Below are 26,450 nucleotides of genomic sequence, written 5' to 3' on the forward strand. Positions count from 1 at the left end.
GCAAACATGGAACTCATTTATTGGTCAGTTCGTTCATCCAGTAGGAGGGGACATAATTGGGGGTATCGTTATTTTGCCCGTTGCAAGTTTTATTTTATTTAGGGTTGGCAATCCGGATCCGGAATCCGCCCAATTTTTGAATCCGAATCCGGAATCCGTTTTTTAATAGCGGATTCCGGATTCTTAATTGGTATGCTAAAATTAGCGTCTTGAGTTTTTTCTTTCAACTCTCACTTTTTGAAGGCAAAGATTATCAGCATTACATATAAAAAATTTTAAAATCTGGTTCGATTCTCGGAAGTGAATTATAGAGAACAACAAGAACATTAATTTTTAGGACATATGTAGCACTTAATTTTAAAAAAAAAAATTTTAAAAGCCTTTAAAAATACTGCTAGAATCCGAATCCGGAATCCACCAAAAATAAGAATCAGGAATCCGCCACTTTTTTTGACGGATTCTTTTAAGAATTCGGAATCCGAATCCGGCCCTAAAAATTCGACGGATTGCAATCACTAATTTTATTACAGAACATGAAAATAAGGGTTGGGCCGGATATCCGGTGTGGCCGGATATCCGGCCGGATATCCGGCTCTATAATTTTTTATACTTTACACCAAAAATCTTTGCTTTTTACAATCTTAAATAGCTATAATTTTCTTATTATTGAAGCTAGAAGAACATTTTTTCTGAATAAGTTTAACTTTATGTAAATTTATATAAGATTTCTGAAGAAATTTAATTTACATTTTTAATATCTGGTAATTTTGCTGGTTATCCGGCCGGATATCCGGTAATTTGGCCGGATAACCGGATATTTGCCGGATATCCGGCCGGTTACCGGATATCCGGCATTTGAAATCAGCCGGATATCCGGTATCCGGTATCCGGCCAAAAAAGTATCCGGCCCAACCCTAATGAAAATCCAACATAACATCCAAGTAATAATAAATCCATTTTTTAGGAAAGTAGTGAGCGAGGGGGTAAAACGGTTACAATCTGGAGAACAATGGAATGCCCTGCTTGATTATACCATCATTGCCTGGGGCTATGTACAGGTAATTTAATTTGGTGCTTTCCCTTGATCTTTCTATTGAGCACTGCCCCCCCCCCCCTTCCTGTTTATTTTAGAAAAAAAATTGAAAATAAGGCGGGGAAGAATTTTTTTTATACATAAAACCTGCGGTGTCCCTAACCCTGCGAGGTCTCCTCTTTCGAGGACTAACTCATTACCAATTATAACCTAATCTGCTCTGCAGCTCTATACCTCTAATTTTATATTTTTCTATATGAAAGGGGGTGGGGTCGATGCTTTAAAAGCTTTAGCTCCTTATTTGTTGACTAGCGGCTACGCCCCTAGAGGCCTCTAGTGGCATTTAAAATGTGTTTTTTTTATATTTAAAATATGTCTATGTTGCGTTTGACGTGTATGTTTGCGTTGAACTCTCTTTCTAAAATCAAGAAACGTAAAAAAAAATTCGATTTTTTGTGATTTCTCTTGGGAGGGTGGTGGTACCCTCCCCCAAAATAGTTAAAAACTTTTCCGGGACCTATGAGAATATACCCTGTCAAGAAGAACCCGATCGGTTCAGCGGTTAGCGAGATCCTTCGGTACAGACACACAGGCAAACAGACAGACAAACAGACAAACATTCTGTTACTTTAGTATAAGGATTGATTAGATAAAGAAAAGTAAGAGTTGCCTTCACCTTTTCCGCTATTCCTTACATGCCCATTATAACAGCAAAGTGTGTTATTTCAATGTTGGATGGTTTAAAAAGTAAATTGATACTTACGGTAAATTTTGTTAGTTTTTCAATTTATAGATTCTAACAACTTTTCTAGGCTACCCCTGTTTGGGATAACCCCGCCCACAACAGCACTAGAAAAACCTGTTTCAAGAATCTGGCCTGTGCGGCCCTAACTGCCCTCAAGACTGGAAAGTTTACTGTACAGCAGCTTAAACAGGTATAATGGTTTTCCATCATTGGAATAGATATGGGATATATGTGGATAATGATATATTACCAGGTGAGGATTTGTCGTCAATTAAGCTTGCTAATATGGACCTTATTTATTGGTCAGTTCTTTCATCCAGTAGGAGGGGAGAGGATGGGATAAAGGGAGTGGATGGGGGGTATCGTTATTTTAGTCAGCTGCGAGTATTGCGAGTACATGAAAATCTTGTGCAAAATCCAAGTAATAATACATCGATTATTACTAGGTATATCTGTCAGGGAGTGGACATTTAAGGCAACTTATAATTGAACATAGTTTTAACAAGGATGACAACATCCATAAAAGTGAAGCTCTGAAATGGCATGACAGACAGACGAACTTTAACCCCTGTATAGTGTCAGAACTGAATATCCTTATAATAAAGTAACAGGATGTGTGTCTGTGTGTTTGTAATTGGGTTATCAAATTCGACTCTCCCCTCCTCAAGTTCCCCTAGAGGCCTCTAGGGGCGTAGCCGCTAGTACAAAATATAGCAATATAAGTTTTGACAAAATTATACGTAAATTTGTTGCAAAACTTCTTTAATATAGAGTACAGTTCAAGGACGTACTGACATTTTTAGGACTTGATTATAGAGATGCTTTGCTTAAAGAATTGTACCTTATTGTAATAGGAATCAGTACACAAAAAATCAGATCAATCAGGTGATTATATCACATAAAAAATTGTTAAAAAAAGTTAAAAATCAACATGTTTAAAATGGACTTACGGACATTCTGGCAACGATTATAGAGTTGCTACGCTTCCTAAATCGTACCTAACTACAACAGGTATCATCGTGCAGTTTGAAATCTATAGGACAATTCTAACATGCCTAAATTAACACCAACAAAAAAACGTGACTCACGGACAGACCCTAATTATAAAAAAGCTTCGCTTTTAAAAACCATCTAGCAATAGTTAGCTCATAAACAGACTCTTAGGACTTTAATGAAATACTTTTTATTCTTAGGTGCGTGCCAAATTTGACAAGCTGGCTCCAAAAACCTCAGAGCTGGATGTTTGTATTAAACACATGGACGACCTTATAGAGAACAATACTGAAGAGTAAGATACTAAGTTGTAGAGTAGCTTCGCAATTGACAAAAAAAACATCTTGTAAAACATTTTAAACCATATAACCTCAATTGTAATTTAAGATAAACATATTTAACAACTAACTTTTTAGAAAAGACTTGAAAATTTTAGAATTTTTAAAAAAAAAACATCTTACATAGAGAAAATTATTGTATATTAGCGTATTCTTTTACAAGAATATAGGGAAAGGACAATTGGTGGACAATTTATTCAATTTTAGACCTTTAACTCAATAATCTTTAAACTCAGATTTAAAACATTGAAAAAAAAAACAAGTTAGGTAGCTAAAGCAAACTTTATTATAATAATATTTTAGATTACAGCAAAAAAAATGAATTTTAGATCAATTTTTCCATCCCTCTTTTCATGATAGTATTACAATTAATTTATTGTACTATCACAGCCACGCTTATTTACTTCTGTCTTCTGTTTCAGCCTAGAAAAAAAAACAGTTTCTACTTAAAGAAAATTATTAGTTACCCTTAAAAATACATTATATATCATATGTGCCTTTGTAAAACGTACGCTTATCTTGTGATTAATTTAAATCAATTTTATGCATTTTGAAATCAAAACATATATTTGAAATATTTTATAAAACTTAGGTATTATTTTACAGCTCAAATTATAAAGTACAACTGTGCCAAAAAAATATTTTTACGGGCATTTATAAAAGACTTGATAACTTGTTTGATAATCTATATTTTTTTATCGGGCATTTTTATATAATATTTATTCAAGTTTTGTGTTTTGATGCGTAGCATTTCTTTCACATATCGTGTTCTCTTTCTTTTAAGTTCATTCTATATTATTTTCCATTTAACCCCCCCACCCCCCCCCCCCTCCTCGAAACCATACTATTTTTTAGTTATTTATTTGAAATCCATATTATTTAACCCTTCTTTCTCGTATTCATTCAAATCCGGTGGATAGGAACCGGTTCTCATCCATACGAAAAACTATGTCTATCATCGTATTATATCCAGCTTTCTACGAATATAAAAGTGTACAATTATAAGATTAAAACTAGTTTTTTTAGCCCGTGCCTTTGGCAACTCGGGGCTAAAAAAATTGTTTTAATCTTATAATTGTACATTCTATATCTGCGGAAAGCGGTTTATAATACGATGCGAGAAATAACTATTATTTCGCTCCTCTCAAATTTATAATCTTTTCAATTATCTATAAATTATTATTATTTCATCCTTGTTTTGTTAAATTAATTTTTAATCTATTAATAAATATGATTTGTTTATATGATATAATTAAGATATAAACCGGTATAACTTTATATGGATTCCTTGGAAAAATACAATTTTTCTAGCATTACTTATTATGCAACTTAAAGTACAATTGACACGCATTCTCGTGTCCTGAAAATTCCAAATCTACAAAATAAAAAAAAGACACTGCGTTTATTATGCGTAAAAAATAACTCAAAGACTAATTATAATTTGATCTTATTACATCTGATTTTGTTATTATATCTTATTTTTTGTGTGCTTAGCTCAATTGAAAATTTTAGTTTCATGTAAATTTGTTAATATTTGATTACTTTGTAATAATGAGCAAGATATTTTTTTATTTCATTAATTTTTAATTAAATATTTTTTGTATATAGAGTACTAGAGTGGGTGAAAACAATGGAAAATAAACTTCTTTTATCTCTATTTCTGCATCGAATTATATACAGCTTTCCGCGAATATAATATGAAAATTATAATATTAAAACAAGTTTTGTTGGCCCGGGCTAACAAAACTGTTATTAATTCTATGATTTTTATTGAATATTTGTACAAAATAAAAATACGATGCTATTCATGATTTTACAGTATGGCTGAGAACAGGTCATAATCCAACGGACATTAATCAGTTTCGAAGCCATAACGGAAAATATTCTAACAATTTAAATTAAGTTTCTTGCTTATTACACTTACAGTCTATGATTTATAATAATATTTTGTTAATATTATAATATCTGATCTATATGTTATATTTGTCTGTGGAAAGTTAGAGAAGAAAGTCGGAGAGGAAAGTTTGAACCTCTGTTTTTTTCTTTCAGAAATTGATTATTGCGAACTATGTAAAGAGAGAGAGAGAGAGAGTGATATATACAACATATACAAGCTTTGTTCTATAATACGAGAAAAAAAACAATTAAGTGAGAAAAGGTATTTATTTATCTATTATGATATTAAATTAAAATATTTTTTATCGTTATACCTCTTTTTTTTATATTTTAAATGCACATTATTAGAAAAACGTCTATAGATTTGCATAGATTAACCTTGGTAAAGTATTAAAATAAAACTATATAACAATTATATAATAAAAATACTAAATATTTCCTTATTTAGAGGGGGAATACTAAGAGATATAAGTTTTCCGGAATTGTAATGTAGGGAGTAGATTTGAAATCTGCATCAAATTTTAAGGATTTTTTATAAAATTCGTTTTTTGTATAATTCTTTATCTAAAAGCGGAAATACAAATCAAGTTAATTAATTTTGGCATCTGTGATTGGTGGATTTAAAAAATCTGCGCTCTGATTGGATGTCGTACATCATTCAACCAATTAGAGCGCAGGTAGTTTAAAATCCACCTATCCTATTGGTCAAAATTAATTAACTTAAAATGTATTTTCGCTTTTAGATAAGGAATTTTACAAAAAACGAATTTTATAAAAAATCCTTAAAATTTGATGCAGATTTCAAATCTACTCCCTACATTAAAATTCCGGAAAACTTATATCTCTTAGGGAATACAGACCCCTGTCCTTCTATTTGTTATGTATTTTAGAACATGTTTTCATCTTTCAGTAAGGAATTTTCCAGTAAGGCTTTGAAACCGATTAATATCCGCTGAATTAGAACCGGTTCTCAGCCATACGTAAAAATCAAGCAGCATTGTACTACATAAAATTTTCTACGAATATTAAAATGAAAAGTTAAAATAATTTTACCTGGGCCTTCGGCTCTGCATGGCTAACAAAACTAGTTATAATTTTGTAATTTTCATTTAAATATCCGCGGAAAGATGTCAGTCAAAATATCAGTTATTTATGCGCTACTAATAAAAAATATTTAATAATTTAATTTATTTAGATTAAAGAGGACTATCCACGAACATGAGCAAGTGATTTTATGCACCTTCCAGCATTAATCCTTAGTATTTTTTTAGTGAATATACTAGTTATACGTTAAATATTTAGTTTATCGACTAAAAAGTTATGCTTCACCATGGTTTTAAATGAAAAAATCTTTAAAATGTAAAGCATTTTTAGATACAATATCATTAACTGCTTTGTTGAGTTCAAAGGATAAAATAAAATAAAAGCATCAAATGCTGTAAATTGCAAAGGTACATTAATTAAACTGTTTAAAATATTACAAGCTACCAACTCTTTTCTAAACATACATTTATAATCAAAATGATATACTTTTGTGTCAAAGCTTATACCCAACAGTTTGAACTCATTAAAACATTTGATGAATTTGCACGAAACTATGCTTAACATTTCAAAGTTTTTTTTATATAAAACCATGGTGAAACCTAACTTTTTAGTCGATAAACCAAATAATAAACATTAACCTAGTATATTCCCTTTAAAAATGCCAAGGATCAACGCTGGAAGGTGCTTAGAATCGCTTGCTCTTGTTCGTGGATAGTCCTCTTTCATGTTTCTTTTAGGAAGCAATCTAATATAATATACGAGTGGTGAAAAGCCTTGAAAATGGGAGGAGTATTAAGTTTGACGAGTTTGGCCTGTTGTTTCACATCCTCCATGTGCGGGGCAGGCTGTGCTATGTGCCCAAATTGTAAGGTAATAGTTATTTATTGCATTATAGATGGACAGTTTCCCGCAAATTGTAAAATGAAAAATTATACCAAGTATTAGTTCAAGTCTTGTTAGCTTTCAGGGGCCGTAGGTTTGGGCCTTCAAAACAGGAATTAAAAAATTATCTTATTTTATTCGTGGAAAATTGCTTAAATTAAAAAAATACCTATCGTAAAAACCAGATATTGTTTCATTATGGTTAACGAGATTTTAATAGACCAACAAATATTTTTTAATGCTTTTTACAATAGGAATGTTTTAATCGAATATTATTACATGGATATTGCACGAGCGAGATTTTTATGTATTCAAATAACGTGATACTCAAAGCTGGCAAAAATAACTCTACCTCCCATACACCCTTTTCATACTCTCTTCTCCAGGGTTTCGGATCCGCATTGATTTTTTGCGGATCCGGATCCTCCAAATTTGGTCAGTGCGGATCCGGATCCGGATCCTACCGGATCCGGTTCCAGATCCTAGACAATAAAAATAAAATCACCAAACTTTTCAAAAATATTTATTTTTTAATTCGAAGTCAAAAATACTTTTAATTTTCAAGTTTGACCCTAAACCTTAAAGATTGGCTCTCATCAAGAGAATGTCTGAGATTTTATATAAATTTAGGTAGATTTTTCCATTTTTTCCGCATTTTTTTTAGTCCAAGGATCCGGATCCGCATTTTTTTGCGGATCCGGATCCGGATCCTTGGACTCGAAAATATGCGGATCCTTGCGGATCCGGATCCGAAACCCTGCTCTTCTCCTACTGGATGAACGAACTGACCAATAAATGAGGTTCATATTAGCAACCTAAATTGACGATAAATTTCCCCCTACCAATACATACAAGTATACTAAATATATCCATTATTGTATAATTTATTATTTTCGTGTTCAGAACTCAACAGCCTCAAGAGTGATGTATGGCCTACTGTTGTTGTTGACTCTGGTTGTATCCTGCATCATGTTGGCTCCTGGAATACAGGTATCTTTATACAATACAGATAGGGATAGAGAGGGGTATTATTGTTGTATCCTGCATTATGTTGGCTCCTGGAATACAGGTATTTTTATACAATACAGATAGGTGGGGAGGGGGGGTATCCTGCATCATGTTGGCTCCTGGAATACAGGTATCTTTATACAATACAGATAGGTGGGGAGGGGGGGTATCCTGCATCATGTTGGCTCCTGGAATACAGGTATCTTTATACAATTATACAGATAGGGGAGTGGGTATCATGGTTGTATACTGCATCATGTTGGCTCCTGGAATACAGGTATCTTTATACAATACAGATAGGGGGGGGGGGGGTATCATGGTTGTATCCTGCATCATGTTGGCTCCTGGAATACAGGTATCTTTATACAATACAGATAGGGGGGGGGGGTATCATGGTTGTATCCTGCATTATGTTGGCTCCTGGAATACAGGTATCTTTATACAATACAGATAGGGGGGGGGGGGGGTGGTATCATGGTTGTATCCTGCATCATGTTGGCTCCTGGAATACAGGTATCTTTATACAATACAGATAGGGATGGAGGGGGCATTAGATAATAAATTCTTATTTGGTAGGCTAAAATTAGCGTCTTGAGTTTTTTCTTTCAACTCCTCCTCTTTGAAGGCAAAGATTTTCATCATTATATATTCTCGGAAGTGAATTATAGAGAACACCAAGAACATTGATTTTTAGGACATATGTAGCACTTAATTTTTTTAAATTTAAAAATCCTTTTAAAATGTTGCTAGAATTCGAAATCCGCAAGGAATCCGCCACTTTTTTTGACGGATTCTTTAAGAATCCGGAATCCGAATCCGGTCCAAAAATTCGACGGATTGCCATCACTAGTTTAATGGGGAGTAGGGTAATTGGATTTGGTACCAAAAGTATTTTTAAAAAAAAACGATCTCTTATTATTTGGCTTCAAAGGTTACTTTTAAGTACAGTAGGGCTAATTTTGTTTATCTTAATTTGAGATCACTCTTTTCCCTTAAGAATCTTGTATTTACAATACAGTTAGGGGGGGGGGTGAGTTTCTGGGCCTTTTCATCCTTCATCCATGGATACTTTGAGAAAATTTTAATAATGGAAAAGAAACGGGGGCCGGGATTTTTTAAAGCGAAGCTTTTCTATAATTAGGGTCGGTCCGTCCGTACGACCGTAACGGATAGCTTTTTTCGTTAATTTAGGCATGTTAGAATTGTCCTATCGATTTCAAATTTTGCATGGTGATTCCTTTAATAGTTAGGTACGATTTAGAAAGCGTAGCAACTCTATAATCATCACCAAAATGTCCGTACGTCCATTTTAAACATGTTGATTTTTTACTTTTTTAACAACAAATTTTTATGTGATCTAATCATCCGAATGATCTGATTTTTGATATATTGATGCCTGGGACAACAAAGTATAATGTAATCAGCGAAGCAACTCTATAATCAAGTCCTAAAAATGTTAGTATGTCCATAAAGCCTATCCTGAATCAAGCTGTTTTTCAACAAATTTACTTACAAATTTGCTTTGACTCTTATACATTTATATTATGATTATTCAGTTCTGACACTGTACAAGTGTTAATGTCCGTTTGTCCTACCGTTTCAGTGCTTCGCTTTTATGGATGTTGTCATCCTTGTTAACTTACCGCTTCAGGAAAGTACGAAAATGCTTCAAGTGCCCATCTGTTCAATTTTTGTTTTGTATAAACATTCATTGATTTTTAGGACCTGCTGGTGAAGGTTCCCTTTTGTGAGGAATCCCACTCAATGACTCAGGAAAGAATACTTTAACTAAATACAGAATATAAAACAAAGGGATCTACTGCAGTTCACGGTAAAATATTGCTAGTAACGCAATTTTCCCAAAATCTATGAATTTTAAAGGCTGCTAGCTGCCAAACGGCTGAACGCACAGATCATACCCGCACACCATTTTAAGCGGCATAAGAAGGCCTACAAATAATCTGGAATAGCCAAGATCCAATGATGCACAAGGAAAGCTTCACTGAAGAAAAAACGCGTAAAATAGGTCTTTTTCGTGCATTTCTCTGCACTGAGAGATAATTATGCATTATTGATTTATGGCTATTTGAGATTATTTGTAGGTCTTCTTATGCCGCTTAAAACAGTGTGCGGGCATAATCTGTGCGTTCAGCCGTTTGGCAGCTAGCAGCCTTTAAAATTAATAGATTTTTGGAAAATTGCGTTACCAGCAATATTTTACCGTGAACTGCAGTAGATCCAAACAAAGATTTAACATCTAGATTCTGTAGAGAACCTTTTTGAAATGTAAATTACTTTTCATTTATTTTCCTCGCTGTAGATGGCTTATTTGCGTCGGACGGAATGAAAATCATATTCTTGGCCTATTTGTCTAATAATAATGTTTTCCTATTCGTTGGTTTAACAATTTTGGGACTTAAAATGAATTTTGATTGGTTGGTTAATCAAGTTGAGTGTCCTAACGATTCAACCGATAATTTTAATCTAGAGAAAGGGGTAATTTTGTGCATCATCATTAGGGATGCAAATCAATTTATCGGCCATAATCTTTTTCCTTTAGATTCCTGGTTATTTTAATTTTAAGAACTAAAGTTGTAAGTTTCTTGCTCCCAATAGGTTATAGTGCAAAAAATGGCGGATATCGGTGTGACTAATTTGAAGATCAAGTGTGCTGATGCTATTGGCTATTTGGCTGTTTACAGGTAATACTATTTTTGTTTTGTCGTTCGTCTGTCTTTTACATTTAATCTAGTTTGTTGATTGGTTAATTTCATTTTCCAGTATGGCTTCGAAACCGATTAGTATCCGTTGGATTGGAACCCTCTCTTAGCAAAACTAAAAATTGAGCGTTATCCTCTTAGAAATTTTTTTTTCAATTTTGAAAATTTGAGTACCCCCCCCCCCCCCCCCCCTACCGACAACGACGAACAACTATGTTAGGTTAGGTTTTAGGCTAGGGAGCCGAGCGCTGCGGCTAGGCAGGCAAGGGGGCCGAGCGCTGCGGCCAGAGTTCATAGTTCGCTGTCGGGGGGGGGGCGGGGGGGGGTACTCAAATTTTCAAAATTGAAAAAAAAATTTAAGAGGATAATACCAAAAATTGATTTTTAGCATCGTATTACAGACAATATTCTACCAATTATATAAAAAAAACATAAAATTAATACTAAATTTGTTAGCTAGGACTAAAATGAATTGGTTTTAATGTTATAATTTTTATTTTAATATCCGCGGAAAGCTGTCTATTATACGATGCGATAAGTAACTATCATATTTGAAAAAAATGTTTTTTTAGAATATGCTTTGTTGTGACGATATTCTTTGCAGTGATGGCCTTGCTTATGGTTGGGGTTAAAACCTCCAGAGACCCGCGTGCAGGAATGTTCATATCGGTGAAAATTTTGAGTTACTAGCGGTTACACCCTTAGAGGCCTCGAGTGACACTTGAGGTGGGGGAGAAATTGACCCCCACCCCCCTTTCAACTTTAATTTATACTTTGTCTTTTTATGGGGGAGGGTCTTTTATTCTTCTCTTTTGAGGTGGTGGTACCCTCCCGAAAATAGTTTTAAATCTTCACAGAACCTCTGAGAAGCTACACTGTAAAGGATAACCATATCGGTTAAGCGGTTAGCTTTATCTTTCGGTTCAGAGTCCAGACAGAAGGACACAGATCCTGTTAAAATCAATTCTAATATCTTCTAAAAGACTGCAGAGCTGGATCTTTAAATCATTTTAGTGGTGAGCCAGTTTGGGGTGTGCCGAATTTTAGCCAATCACAGTGCGGCATTTCATAAATTGCTGTGCTCTCATTGGTGGAAAGTTGGCTCACCTCGATCTAGCTCACCATTAAAATGATTTAAAGATCCAGCTCAGGTATTCTTGTATATTTACGTTCCATGTATCTGAATTCAATATGAACATAAACTTGCAACAGGCTTGCAAAATGGATGCTGGGGCCTCAAGTACCTGGTCATTGTAGTGGGATGCATTGGCGCATTTTTTATTCCCCACGGAGGATTTGGACCTACATGGATGTACTTTGGACTCATTGGTGGCATGCTTTTCATTATTATCCAGGAAAAAATATGTTTTACTGCTATTCAAATCAGGGATCTAAAGGGATAAGACAATGGACAATAAATTGATGTACATCCCCAATGATAATACAGAAAATTACCTCTTCTGTACATTACAATTAATGGTTGAAACGTTTGGACATTCAACTTAATGTACCAGAACCATCTAATTAAAGTTCATTAAAGTCCACAAACTAATGATAAACTAATGAATAACAAACGTTAATATAATACTAGTGTATTAAACAGCCCAATGTCCCCCCACTCCCTACCAAGTCATTTCGATCCTTTAGTTTAAAGCTTGCCTGAATATTAATAAATATAGTAGATCTAGATCTCTAATCAGTAAATTTGACCAATAAGAACACATTTGCTAAAAAAGATGAATTTGTTATGATAAAGCTAATCTACGAAAAATTATATTGTCAAAAATATTCGTCGCTCGTATGAATATATGAGTGATAATAAACAAAAACCTCGTCTACTAGAACCATTTTAAGTTAGGTGGATTTTTATGTTAACAGCCCATCTGGGGTAATAAATCTATTCATGACAGCCCTTTTTTTTACCAAAAATACTTAGACAAAATCTTTTAGAACATATATTTTTTGATGACTAGTTGGTACTGATTATTGACTTTGCGCACAGCTGGGCTGAATCTTGGCAGGCGGAATATCAGAATACTGATGTAAGTATTTTTCTCTGTCTATTCTATTATTAATAAACTAAGCAGTAAGGATTTTTTGTCAGTAGCTTATATTTCAACTACTGAACCAATTGTCCATGGGTGGATTTAGGCTATTTTCCTACTTTCCTTCCTCCTGCGAATCGGAGCCGTTAGTAGGTTAATATTAAATGGGTGGTTTTTGTCTCTACGCAGTATCTAATCTTTGTCAAGCGTCATTAAGATAAATTGCTGCACAATTCTATTGTTGTTTTGTAGGTAATAGATTATTTTTTTAGGATCAGCGTTGGTTTTATGCTCTGCTCTCCTTCACTGGTCTCTTCTATGTCGCTACTTTGATCACCATCATTCTGGAATTTTCTTATTATACAGGTATTGTTTTGAAGAAAGAGAACAGTAACTTTTGAAAATTGCGTAAAGTTGTGAATAAGCTTCCAGTCAAATTTGCATATTAAGCCTAACTATTGTTAATGTTGACCAAACGCATATTTTAAAACAGTTTTACCAAGAGAAAAAAAGCTAACTGCTGATCCTACTTAAAGTTCTCCTTTATAGTGAAGCTTCTCATATTTCCAGAAAAGGTTTTTTTTAATTAATAGATTCGACCATCCTCCCAGCCCCTAAATAATACATAATGCTTTCTCGTCATCTATATGGCCTCAAGAACTTCTAAAACAGTGGTCTGTAAAAAGTCTTCCATTTTAGGAACCGTGCATGGGGAGTGCAAATTACACGAGTTCTTCATCAGTTTCAACACCCTGCTCTGTCTCATCCTCTCCATCACTTCTGTTCTGCCAATTGTTCAGGTACTACCAGCAAAAAAAACAGGATGGAGGGGACAACAAATTATATGGTACCCAAAGTTGTATATCAAATGGCTCTAAAACTTTGGGTTCTTTATATAATTGTGATTGGTTGGTCTCAAACTACCTAGTAATTCAAGAATTTTTTCATCCAATAATTTTTATCTACAGAAGGAGTAAATAAATAGGCCTTACAACATTGGGAATGTACTTGTACACCAACCTATCTTTAAAAAAGTAAGAGATATATCAATTCTATGTAATAAAATACCCCCCCTCCCCTCTCATCCATTATTAAATAACCACATCTTTTTTATCCGTTCTAAAATATTGCGTTCGGTGAATTATTTTATCTAAATCATTGTTTCCCATTTTAAATATTTTTAAAAACCGAAAGCATAAGTTTTGACTGGAACTATATAATATTGTTAATATTCAGGCCCAACTCTGGTCTACTCTAGTCCAGCTTTATGTCTCTGTACATCATGTACTTGATAATATTGTTAATATTCAGGAACACCAGCCCAACTCTGGTCTACTCCAGTCCAGCTTTGTGTCTCTGTACATCATGTACTTGATAATATTGTTAATATTCAGGAACATCAGCCTAACTCTGGTCTACTCCAGTCCAGCTTTGTATCTCTGTACATCATGTACTTGATAATATTGTTAATATTCAGGAACATCAGCCCAACTCTGGTCTACTCCAGTCCAGCTTTGTGTCTCTGTACATCATGCACTTGATAATATTGTTAATATTCAGGAACATCAGCCCAACTCTGGTCTACTCTAGTCCAGCTTTGTGTCTCTGTACATCATGTACTTGATAATATTGTTAATATTCAGGAACATCAGCCCAACTCTGGTCTACTCTAGTCCAGCTTTGTATCCCTGTACATCATGTACTTGATAATATTGTTAATATTCAGGAACATCAGCCCAACTCTGGTTTACTCCAGTCCAGCTTTGTGTCTCTGTACATCATGTACTTGACCTGGTCGGCCATGTCTAATCAACCAGGAAAATAATCCTTGCCATTTATTTGAAAGTTATGCCACCCGAAGAAATAAGTATGTTGCCTCCCATTTTTAATCGTCTGAGAAAAGCTTATTGATTCACTTTAAAACTTAATGTTTAGGTGCATATTTTAGCCGTTATACTTATTTTACATCTCACATATAGGGCGACTGGAATAACTACTCAATAAAGATTATTAGATTCGATTTTTTTGGTATAAATATATAAAGATAAAACAATTATAAACGAAATAAAAGACTATTACGTACATATATAGTTACATACTACATAGTATATACCTAGTATATTAGGTAAATTTTTATTGATGTGGTTATTTGATGTAATATTCTTCCAAAACGGCATTTTCCTATAAGGTAGGAATTATGCATTAATGTGTATTCACACATTGTTTTCATACAGGCCTAATAATGTTACATTCAGGACAATAAGGAATAGAAGAAAGTAATATTTAAAAATAAAATAAAATGAAATTGGAAAAGTAGTAATGACAGTAGTAGCCAAGGCCATCGACCCATCGGCCCTCATGGCTTACAAAACTGATTTAAATCTTTCAATTTTTCTTTAATATCCGCAGAAGGTTGTCTATTATACAAAGAATCAAGGATTGAATAAAAACTAGACTCTGCATGTAAACCTGACCTGGCTAACTTGGTCCTGCATGGTAATGCTACCCATGGAACCTCTACCGATCAGGAAATTAGTTGATACTGAATTTAATATCGAAACTACTCTATGATTCTCTATGTTATTGTTTAAGCAAAGTTAAAAAATATAAAATAATACTTAATGAACAAGCTAGCACTAATAATTCATAGAAGTATTTAAAAATTTTCCAGAAGACTCCTTCCTCCCCCTATCCCCATTATTTTTAAAAATTAAAGTTTTGTCTGCAATAGGAGGTAACTATTTTGGGGGGAAAAGGTTGTAGATTTATTTGGTCGTTATCACCCCCCCCCCCCCTTTTTTTTTGTTCTGACAATGGAGAATATTGTTTATATTATAAGATTTACTGTTCAGAAAAACCAAGTTACTTAAAATTATTCTTCAGGATTTTAAATTTTTTCCGTTTATTAATGACAGAAGTATTATCAACAAAAATTACCAGGATAATGTTGCACCATCAATGGATACATCAAGCATTATTGGTCTCATTGTTTGGTTCTCTTGTGTACTCTACTCTAGCATTAGGTAATGTTAGCAAATTCTAGCGGATACGCCAATAGCAACTAGGGGCAATGTAGTCGAAGGGGCAGAGAAGGGCTTGAAAAACGGCATAAACTATCCCAAGACTTAAATCTGAAAATAAAATAGCCTAAAACTGCCACAGGACCTATGTTAAGACTACCTAAAATAGAGAATCCAATCTGTTCAGTAGGTATTTATTGTGATCTTTTGAATCTCACAAAAAGACTATAATAGGATGTATTAAACATTTTAACCACCTGTCAAATCCATTCAGATCAAGCTCCAAGGACCAGGCAGCTAGACTGACCATGACAGACACCATCCATCTCACAGATCCGGAATCCAGCTCTGTAGCCGATGGACAGCAGTCATCTAGGTATTGATATATTGATTGATTTCTATCGTCATGTTATTTAGAGAACCCAAGAGCATCATCCGCTTGTAGTACTCTAATGCCCACAATTGGATATTAGGTTAAGTAACACCACACGGATAACTAAACCTTTGATTGCACGACCCTTGTCTGGAAGTCCAAACAACGTTTTTTATTCGTTGGCTCAAAAATTTTGAGAACTTTAGTGTCAAAACATTTCAACCAATAATCTCAATTTTCAGAAAGGGTGATTTTGTTTATTTTCATTATATAAATTTACCGTTCACTGTCTTATTTCTTAAGATCACTGCCGCACCTATCTTTTCATGGTAGATTCATGGATGTGATACAAATTCATTAATATTTAATCAATTCATATCAATGCACGGTATTATAAATAAAAAGGGGGGGGGGCGTAATGACATTTATTCGTAATCCGTGAGCAAAATGGTCTAAATATTTAGCTAGACCCTTCAAAATTGGTATATAAGCCTAGTCCTATAGGTATTACATCTAAATGGCAAAAAAATCCAAAATTTTTTATTTTAAGGTTAGGTTAGGTAAGAAAAACCCTGCGGAAATGGGGTTTTTAGGCTTTTTTGATCTATTTTGATGTGGAAACTTACCTTAAATTGTTTTTTTCTTAGGGTTTTAACTTAAACACACTGTATCTATTCATATGGACATTATTTAAGATGATTCAGCAAGTCGGGGACCGACCCCAGAGGGCTAGGTGGGTGGCCCGCAGGGGTTAAGTGCATTTTTCCCAATACATATGTTGTGATACATCTAATTATAGGTTTTTTAGGTCAAGGAACTCAAATATAGAGCTAAAATAAGCATTAGACTAATCTGAAGCTAGCCCCAGCGGGCTAGGTTGGTGGCCCGCAGGGGTTAAGTTCATTTTTTCTAATATATATCTTGTTATATATCAAAATATAGGTTTTTTAGGTCAAGAAACTCAAATTCTGAGCGAAAATTAGCATTAGACTAACCTGAAGCTAACCCCCCCGGGCTAGGTTGGTTTTCTGCAGGACTTAAGAGCATTTACCTAACCTAACCTAGAAACTTCCTTATAATTTTACTTGGTTTTTTTTAATAAACTTTGTCTATTAATGAGGACTTTATTTAAGATAATCCAACAAGTCGGGAACCGACCCCAGCGGGCTAGGTTGGTGGCCCGCAGGGGTTAAGTGCATTTTTTCCAATATATATCTTGTAATATATCAAAATATAGGTTTTTTAGGTCAAGAAACTCAAATTCTGAACGAAAATTAGCATTAGACTAACCTGAAGCTAACCCCCCCGGGCTAGGTTGGTTTTCTGCAGGGCTTAAGAGCATTTACCTAACCTAACCTAGAAACTTACTTATATTTTTACATATTTTTTCTTGAATAAACTTTGTCTATTATTGAGGAATTTATTTAAGATAATCCAGCAAGTCGGGGACCGACCCCAGCGGGCTAGGTTGGTGGCCCGCAGGGGTTAAGTGCATTTTTCCCAATATATATGCTGTGATACATCTAATTATAAGTTTTTTAGGTCAGTTAACTCAAATTCAGAGCTAGAATTAGCATAAGACTAATCTGAAGCTAGCCCCAGCGGGCTAGGGCGGTGGCCCGTAGGGGTTAAGTGCATTATTTTCCAATATACATCTTGTTATATATCAAAATATAGGTTTTTAAGGTCAAGAAACTCAAATTCAGAGCTAAAATTAGCATAAGACTTACCTGAAGCTAACCCCTGTGGGCTAGGTAGATCTTCTGCAGGGCTTAAGTGCATTTTACCTAACCTAACCTAGAAACTTACTTATTTTTTGTTTTTTTCCTTGAATGAACTGTGTCTATGAATGAGGACATTATTTTAGATGATCCAGCAAGTTGGGGACCTCCTTGAGTCAGCCTCCTGTATGAAGAATCTTTTAAATGATGGCTTTAGGACTAAACACTGTGTATCTATGTAAAACCTAGCCCGCCTGGGTCAGTCCCCGACTTGCTGGATCCTCTTAAATAATGTTCTCATGAACAGTTTATTCAATTAAATAACCTTCAAAAAAGTAAGATTCTAGGTTAGGTTTGGTAAAATGCATTTAAGCCTTGCAGGCAACCCACCTAGCCCGCAGGGGCTAGCTTCAAATTAGTCTGATTCTATTATTAGCTCTAAATTTTAATTTCTGGACCTAAAAAACCTTTAATTTTATGTATGACAGCACATACTTTTTGAAAATGCACTTAACCCTGGTGGGCCACCCACCTAGCCTGCTGGGGTCGGTCGCTGACTTGCTTGATCATCTTAAATAATAAATAGACACAGTTTATTCCAGGTTAGCTTAGGTAAAATGCACTTAAGACTTGCAGGCATCCCACCTAGCCCGCTGGGGCTAGCTTCAGATTAGTCTGATACTTTTATTAGCTGTAAATTTGAGTTTCTTGACCTAAAAAACCTATAATTTGATGTATGATAACACATACTTTTTCTGAAAAATGCATTTAACCCCTGCAGGCTACCGTTTACGCCTTGACTCGTATCGATGGAGTTTTTCAACTAGCCCGCTGGGGTCGGTCTTCGACTTGCTGGATCATCTGAAATAAGATCCTCATGAATGGACAGTTAATTTGAGAAACAAAACCTAAAAAAATAATATTAAATGTAAGTTTCTAGGTTAGGTTAGGTAAAATGCACTTAAGCCCTGTGGGCAACCCAACTAGCCCACTGGGGTTAGCTTAAGATTATTCTAATGCTTATTTTAGCTCTGAATTTGAGTTCTTGACCTTAAAAACCTATATTTTGATATATCACAAGATGTATTTTGGAAAATAATGCACTAAACCCCTGCAGGCCAGCCACCTAGCCCGCTGGGGCTAGCTTCAGATAAGTCGGTACTCGACTTTCTGGATCATTTTAAATAAAGTCCTCATTAATAGACCCAGTTTATACAAGAAAAAAACCTGTAAAAATTTAAGGAGTTTCTAGTTTAGGTTAGTTAAATGCTCTTAAGCCCTGCAGAAAACCAACCTAGCCCGGGGGAGTTAGCTTCAGGTTAGTCTAATGCTAATTTTCGCTCAGAATTTGAGTTTCTTGACCTAAAAAACCTATATTTTGATATATTACAAGATATATATTGGAAAAAATGCACTTAACCCCTGCGGGCCACCAACCTAGCCCGCTGGGGTCGGTTCCCGACTTGTTGGATTATCTTAAATAAAGTCCTCATTAATAGACAAAGTTTATTAAAAAAATCCAAGTAAAATTATAAGTAAGTTTCTAGGTTAGGTTAGGTAAATGCTCTTAAGTCCTGCAGAAAACCAACCCAGTCCGGGGGGGTTAGCTTCAGGTTAGTCTAATGCTAATTTTCGCTCTGAATTTGAGTTTCTTGACCTAAAAAACCTATATTTTGATATATAACAAGATATATATTAAAAAAATGCACTTAACCCCTGCGGGCCACCAACCTAGCCCGCTGGGGCTAGCTTCAGATTAGTCTAATGCTTATTTTAGCTCTAAATTTGAGTTCCTTGACCTAAAAAACCTATAATTAGATGTATCACAACATATGTATTGGGAAAAATGCACTTAACCCCTGCGGGCCACCCACCTAGCCCTCTGGGGTCGGTCCCCGACTTGCTGAATCATCTTAAATAATGTCCATATGAATAGATACAGTGTATTTAAGTTAAAACCCTAAGAAAAAACAATTTAAGGTAAGTTTCCAAATCAAAATAGACCAAAAAAAGCCTAAAAACCCCATTTCCGCAGGGTTTTTCTTACCTAACCTAACCTTAAAATAAAAAATTTTGGATTTTTTTGCCATTTAGATGTAATACCTATAGGACTAGGCTTATATACCAAGTTTGAAGGGTCTAGCTAAATTTTTAGACCATTTTGCTCACGGATTACGAATAAATGTCATTACGCCCCCCCCCCTTTAATAAATATATCCTTTTTTTAGTGGAGGAGACTCTGATGAGAGTGACGGAGTAACGTACTCCTGGTCTCTGTTCCACATCATGTTTGCTCTGGCCACCCTCTACGTCATGATGACACTCACCAACTGGTAAGTTGTAAACAGTATGCTACGCTTCTTGTCTTCTGATGTTGGTCGTTTGATCTGTAATGCTTCTCAAGAGTCTTTATAACCCTCCCCCTTTTTTAAAAAAAAATTGAAAATAAGGGGGTTTCCCCAACCCTGCGGGGCTTCCCAAGAACAAAAAACTATCCTAACCAGATTTTACTTCATAAAAACTTAGATCAAACAAGGATGATAACATTCATAAAAGCGAAGCACTGAAACGGTAGGACAAACGGACATTAACACTTATATAGTGTCAGCACTGAATAATCAGAATATAAATGTATAAGAGTCGAAGCAAAATTGTGAGTAAATTTGTTGAAAAGCTGCTTGATACAGGATAATGTTTTTGGACATACTTACATTTTTAGGACTTGATTATAGAGTTCTTCGCCTATTATGCTTTGTTGTGCCAGGAATCAACATATCAAAAATCAGACCAATCGGATGATTAGATCACATGAAAATTTGTTGTTAAAAAAGTAAAAAGATCAATTCTAACATGCTTAAATTAACGAATAAAGCTATCGGTGTGTGACGGACGGACGTATGGACAAACCCTGATTATAGAAAAGCTTCGCTTTTAAAAAAATTATGAGAAATCAGCAATTTATATAGGTATATTATTTCTAAACTTTTAGGTACAGCCCTGGGAACAATATCACCATTGAGACAATTTCAGCCAATAAATCTGCAGGTTAGAAAATCATTTTAATCATAAAATAAGCTTTTTTTCTAGGTATGTAATGACATAGGTATTTATTTTTATTTTTAACTAACCAGAAAAGATTTGGTAGAAGCTAAAAAAATATTGTTTATAATGCCATTGTAATAAAAAAAATCTACCCCCACCCCACAATAATTTGCCTCCCCCTATTTGCAGGGTTAAAATGGCAGGTGGGTAACTAAGGGGGGTTTAACGCACGGTTTAATATTTGATTTTACTACCCGCAGAAAACTGTATCATCTTTCAATTTTATTTTTTAGTTTGGGTGAAGATCATAAGCTCCTGGTTTTGTTTCCTAATCTACATGTGGACACTGGTTGCTCCAGCTGTTCTTCAAGATAGAGATTTCTCTTAAGAATTTGACACATTTCTCATCAGAATTTGACAGATTTTTAGTAGAAGTTTGACAGATTTCTCATAAGAATTTGTCAGATTTCTCATCAGAATTTGACAAATTTCTCATGTGAATTTGACAGATTTCTCATCAGAATTTGACAGATTTCTCATAAGAATTTGACAGATTTCTCATCAGAATTTGACAGATTTCTCATAAGAATTTGACAGATTTCTCATCAGAATTTGACAGTTTTCTCATCAGAATTTGACAGAATTCTCATAAGAATTTGACAGAATTCTCATAAGAATTTGACAGAATTCTCATAAGAATTTGACAGATTTCTCATCAGAATTTGACAGATTTCACATCAGAATTTGACAGATTTCTCATCAGAATTTGACAGATTTCTCATCAGAATTTGACAGATTTCTCATCAGAATTTGACAGATTTCTCATCAGAATTTGACAGATTTCTCATCAGAATTTGATATATTTCTCATGTGAATTTGACAGATTTTTTTCTCGAGAATTTGACAGATTTCTTATAAGAATTTGACAGATTTATTAAATAATAATTCCAACATCTTTTCTTAAAATTCAAGTTTTAGTCATTCGTCATTTAATGTTCCTAATGTAGGTATAAAATTTTTTGAAAAAATGAATTTTTTACTCTATTCATGATTATTAATTAGCCTAAAATATCGTACTATGTACATTCATTATCCTGGTTTACAGTAGTTTTGCTGCGTATAGACTGTATGTGTACCAATGATGGTTTAAACGGGCCGAATTATTATGAAACTAGTTGATAACTCAAATAATATTGTATTATATTACAAATTAAATCTAGTCTATCTATGGCTATTTCTTTGGCAGTTATTACTTGATATAAAGCATTTTGAATTTTTTAAACTTTTAATACAAAAGGGGGGGGGGGCGAAAGTGACACTTTTTGAAACCAAAACTAAAAGGCAACAAAGGAACTCAACTAAAAAAAGAGTTACAGGTCTGAGATTTTGCATAGCAGTTGCTTTATAGGGGTAAAATATGGAACTGTGAAGAAACGGCGGCGCAACCGCCGAAAACCGCCGTTTCTCGCCAAAATTTTGTTTGCCTTTTCTCAGCGGTTTTCGGCGGTTGCGACGCCGTTTCTTCACAGTTCCATATTGTACCCCTATAAAGCAACTGCCATGCAAAATGTCAGACATGTAACTCTTTTTTTGGTTAAGTTCCTTTGACTTTTAGTTTTGGTTTCAAAAAGTGACACTTTCGCCCCCCCCCCTTTTTAGACATTTATCTTGTTCTATATAGCTTAGAGTTTAAAAAACTTACACTATCTAAAATTCAAATTTTGTCCTTAATAACAAAACTTTTGCAATATCTTTATGAGCTTTTTCATACAATTTAACATTGCATCGCAATATTTTAATATTATAGTTTTAGTCATATACCCACACACAATTTTCAAAACCCATGTTAAATAGAATCGAAAAAATACTAAATTATAGTAATATTAAAAATTATGTTACATTCGATATAATAAATAAAAATTCTTTCAGTTAGCCATTTGCAATTTAAGACTTAAATAAACGATCATATATAAATATATATAATGTATTTCTTTTGTAAATATTCTCATTTATTTAGTCATTGCATGTAAAAAAATACTGTATTTAAAAGTAAGCTATGCTTTTTTTATGCTTTTGAATAGATCAAAATTCAAACGTTTTCTCACCCAATAAAATTTGACAAAAAGAATTAGTTTACTTTTAAAAGATATTGTATAATTTATGTAGAAATTTAACCAAAATTTATGTAAACCATTCGTGAAAATAAATACCACTAAAATTTAATTATTTGTTGTCGTTTTAAAACAAGACCAAAAACGGTCATAAATGTTAGATGTATAGAAACTCTATGCAACAGATCTTTAGTATAGATGTATATACAGACAACTACTTCCCTTCCGTTTTCAAAGACCTCTTTCATCTGATTTTAAATTATTTTCTGCTACTTGGCTGTGTTAATATAAGCGACACCATTGGTTGATTTTCAATGACCCAATAGAAAGGTTGCTCAAGGCGGTTGCGATGTGGAGATACAGTTATTTAACCCTTTCTCTCTCTAGTGTTTTACTCTAATCTCTATGGCATAAAAATAAAATTAAGTCAAAAATTATAAACATGGTTCTAGTGTATAATCTAAAACAAGGATGACAACATCCATAAAAGCGAAGCACTGAAATAGTAGGACAAACGGACATTAAAACTTGTATAGTGTCAGAACTGAATAATCATAGTCGAAGCAAAATTTTAAGTAAATTTGTTGAAAAATAGGATAATATTTATAGACATACTAACATTTTTAGGACTTGATTATAGAGTTGCTTCGCTTATATTATTGTACTTTGTTGTCCCAGGAATCAATATACCAAAATTCGGATAATTAGATCTGTTGTTAAAAAAGTAGAAAAATCAACATGTGTAAAATGTACGTACGGACATTCAGGTAATAATTATAGAGTTGCTACGCTTTTTAATCATACCTAACTACTACAGGAATCACCATGCAAAGTTTGAAATCGATAGGACAATTCTAACATGCCTAAATTAACGAAAAAAGCTATCTGTCTCAGACGTACGGACCGACCCTAATTATAGAAAAGCTTCGCTTTTAAAAAGACCAAAATATTATATTTTCTGACACTATCATAGAAGAGGATATCTAAATTGGGCAACTTAAACTCTTAAAGCGGTATTTAGCACTTCTGAAAAATTTTACTTAAATTTTATTATGGAAAAAGATCAGAGGTTTTTTTCTGGTGGATGTAACGTCTTACAAAATGGTGATAATCCTTGCTGGACAAGTAGGAAGCTTTACTGTAAACAACACGAATAAGTATTGAAATTCTGCGGTTGTACCCAAAATAATTAATTTTAAATTTATTGTCCCATCCATTATATTCCTGAGTACTTTAGTAGAAACTAGCGGCTACGCCCCTAGAGGCCTCTAGAGGGACTTGAGGAGAGAGTCGAATTTAATAACTAAATTTCTTATTTTAGATTTTAAAAGAAGTGACCCCCCCCCCTTCATTTTTTATTTTAGTTAAAAAAAAAAAAAATTCGGGGGGGGGGGATTTTTCATTTTTAGGGGGGTTGGGGGTGTCCCACCCCCCAAGAAAATAGTTATAAACCTTCCCGAGACCTATGAGAAGCTACCCTGTTAAGGAGAACCCGATCGGTTCAGCGGTTAGCGAGATCCTTCGGTACAAACATACAAACACATAGACAAACACACATTTTGTTACTTTAATTTAAGGATAAATTCCGCTTTTGTCTAGTAAGAACCAGGGATCTAAAGGAATAAGACAATGGCCAATAAATTGATATACAATACATCCCCAATGGTCCACACAAAATTACCCATTCTGTAGATTACAAATAGTGGCTTGGACACTCAACTTAATGAACCAACCAACCAAAGTTGTTAAGCCAATGAATACGAAAACTTTAGGGACTAGTGTAAGAAATGGTCCAATGTTCCCTCCCTCCCTGTGTAAGAAAGGCCTAATTACCTTTCTACATATGAATAATTTATAACAAAGTGCTTATGTTCAATCCACACAAATTAACAAAAAGAAGTTTGCTAAAACATTGTCAATGTCAAAACCAGTGGCTTTCACAGCTGTTCACCAGGGGACAGGTACGTCCAAGCTTTTTAATTGAGTGGGGTAAAATTAAGGTTTGTAACCCCTACAATTTTGTGTATTTTTTTGAAATTTCGAGGGGGAGGGAGGAAAAATGAGGGGTGTCAAAGTTTTAGGCGGGTAATCAACCCTTTACCCCCGCCCTTGGACGTCTATGCAGTCCTTCCCAATTTTAATTTAAAGGGTGGTGTGTTGACACCCCCTACCACACTCCACAGACTCAAATTTAATGTGGTCGGGACTTGACACCAGCAACGTGCACAGCGATTTACCGGGGGGATAGGAAATCATTAGAGGGTGAAAAAAAGAGGATTCAAACCTTCCAATCTTTATTTTAAGGGGGTGTTGACACCCCCCTACCATACGCTTCTGACTTCAAAAAATTTACACAAATTATAACTGAAACAAGGACAATTATGTTTATTTACATTTCAGCAAAAAAATCTGTTAAAATTCTATCCTTCTCTAAAAGAAACAGCTGGTGTCAGTCTGTGTGTTTGATTGTTCCTGAAGACCTCACTAACAGCTACACTGTTATGGTTCTCCTTTGCAGTGAAGCTTCTTATTTATAGGTCCTAAGAACGTTTATCACTATTTTGGTAGAGGATAATTAAACTCTGAAATAAATCAACCCCTCCAAAAATTTCTTCAAAAAACTAAAACTAAAAATACACTACTAAATTAACCGGAAACTTTTGTTTTTATCCCAACAGATCTCGCTAACTGATTAACCTATATTGTTCTCTTTTACAGTGAAGCTTCCTATCCATATATACCCGAAAAGTTCTTTTTATTTTTAATGAGGTCCCTTAATTTGAACGTTTAGATTATTCTTGTATTGACCTGTCCAATGTTCATGTCTTAATTCTGGACATTTTTGGTGCATGAGAATTCAGGATGGAAGGAGACATTGGGCTGTTTATTACACTAGTACCCAAAGTTTTTAAATAACGTTTTCTTATTTATTGACTTAACAACTTTTGGGACTTTTATTGGTTGTTCCATTAAGTTGAGTGTTCAAACGTTTCAACCACTAATTGTAATCTACAGAATTGGGAATTTTGTGTATTATCATTGGGGATGTGCATTAATTTATCTGCCATTGTCTTATCCCTTTAGATCCCTGATGCGAACGAATCATTGACCATGAAAATGAAAGCAAAATTAACATTATTGTCAGGGAAACAGTGATAGAACAATGGGAAATAAATAGATTCCCATTATGATGATTTCCCTTCCTCAAGATTTTAACGGGAAAGGATGAACCAGTTATTTTTCTAGAAAACCAATTAATTCCATCAATATGTGTACTTTGATATTCATAACCCGATTATTAGTACTTTGTTATTCTAGGTAACTCTGTTTTTATTGATCGTACTTGCTTAATTTTCACCAAAGAATTATAGCTAGGACTTTGAAGGTTATAGATAAAATCACAGGTACTTTCACACAAAGTGCCAAGCAAGCAATGAACTAACCCCCCTTATTTTTTAAAATTGCCTATCCTTGGGGGG

The 26,450-nt window shown here is 34.2% G+C and overlaps 4 protein-coding genes across 6 annotated transcripts in view; 2 read left to right on the forward strand and 2 right to left on the reverse strand.

Moving 5' to 3' along the window:
- LOC145329076 (uncharacterized) overlaps positions 1–5,161 on the forward strand; it is a 16,008-nt gene extending 10,847 nt beyond the window's left edge. The window contains exons 10-13 of the mRNA XM_080173095.1: positions 965–1,058; positions 1,846–1,968; positions 2,972–4,654; positions 5,036–5,161. Coding sequence (XP_080029221.1) covers positions 965–1,058; positions 1,846–1,968; positions 2,972–3,070 — 316 coding nt within the window. The 3' untranslated portion in view covers positions 3,071–4,654; positions 5,036–5,161. The remainder of the gene's footprint in view (positions 1–964; positions 1,059–1,845; positions 1,969–2,971; positions 4,655–5,035) is intronic.
- The window catches only part of tex (THO complex 3 homolog tex), a 121,908-nt gene that overhangs the window by 75,344 nt on the left and 20,114 nt on the right, over positions 1–26,450 (reverse strand). The gene's annotated exons all lie outside the window — the stretch shown is intronic.
- Positions 1–26,450, reverse strand: part of LOC145329069 (uncharacterized) — a 73,766-nt gene that overhangs the window by 27,193 nt on the left and 20,123 nt on the right. The gene's annotated exons all lie outside the window — the stretch shown is intronic.
- On the forward strand, positions 5,156–23,083 carry Serinc (serine incorporator TMS1). 2 transcript variants are annotated; one of them, XM_080173093.1, is made up of 17 exons: positions 5,156–5,267; positions 6,787–6,919; positions 7,835–7,921; positions 9,662–9,710; positions 10,554–10,641; positions 11,232–11,311; positions 11,869–12,012; positions 12,631–12,701; positions 12,977–13,070; positions 13,404–13,504; positions 14,431–14,519; positions 15,157–15,229; positions 15,642–15,727; positions 15,999–16,100; positions 20,047–20,151; positions 20,808–20,863; positions 21,154–23,083. In XM_080173093.1, the coding sequence occupies exons 2-17, from the start codon at positions 6,830–6,832 to the stop codon at positions 21,246–21,248; spliced, it is 1,410 nt and encodes a 469-aa protein (XP_080029219.1). In that variant the 5' UTR covers positions 5,156–5,267; positions 6,787–6,829; the 3' UTR covers positions 21,249–23,083. The 2 variants fall into 2 exon arrangements, with proteins under 2 accessions (XP_080029219.1, XP_080029220.1); XM_080173094.1 differs by lacking the exons at positions 5,156–5,267; positions 6,787–6,919; positions 7,835–7,921 and adding an exon at positions 8,421–8,452.

This window comes from Acartia tonsa, chromosome 9 (assembly GCF_053477335.1).
Source record: "Acartia tonsa isolate MP-2025a chromosome 9, ASM5347733v1, whole genome shotgun sequence".
Classification (NCBI taxonomy): Eukaryota; Metazoa; Arthropoda; class Copepoda; order Calanoida; family Acartiidae; genus Acartia; species Acartia tonsa.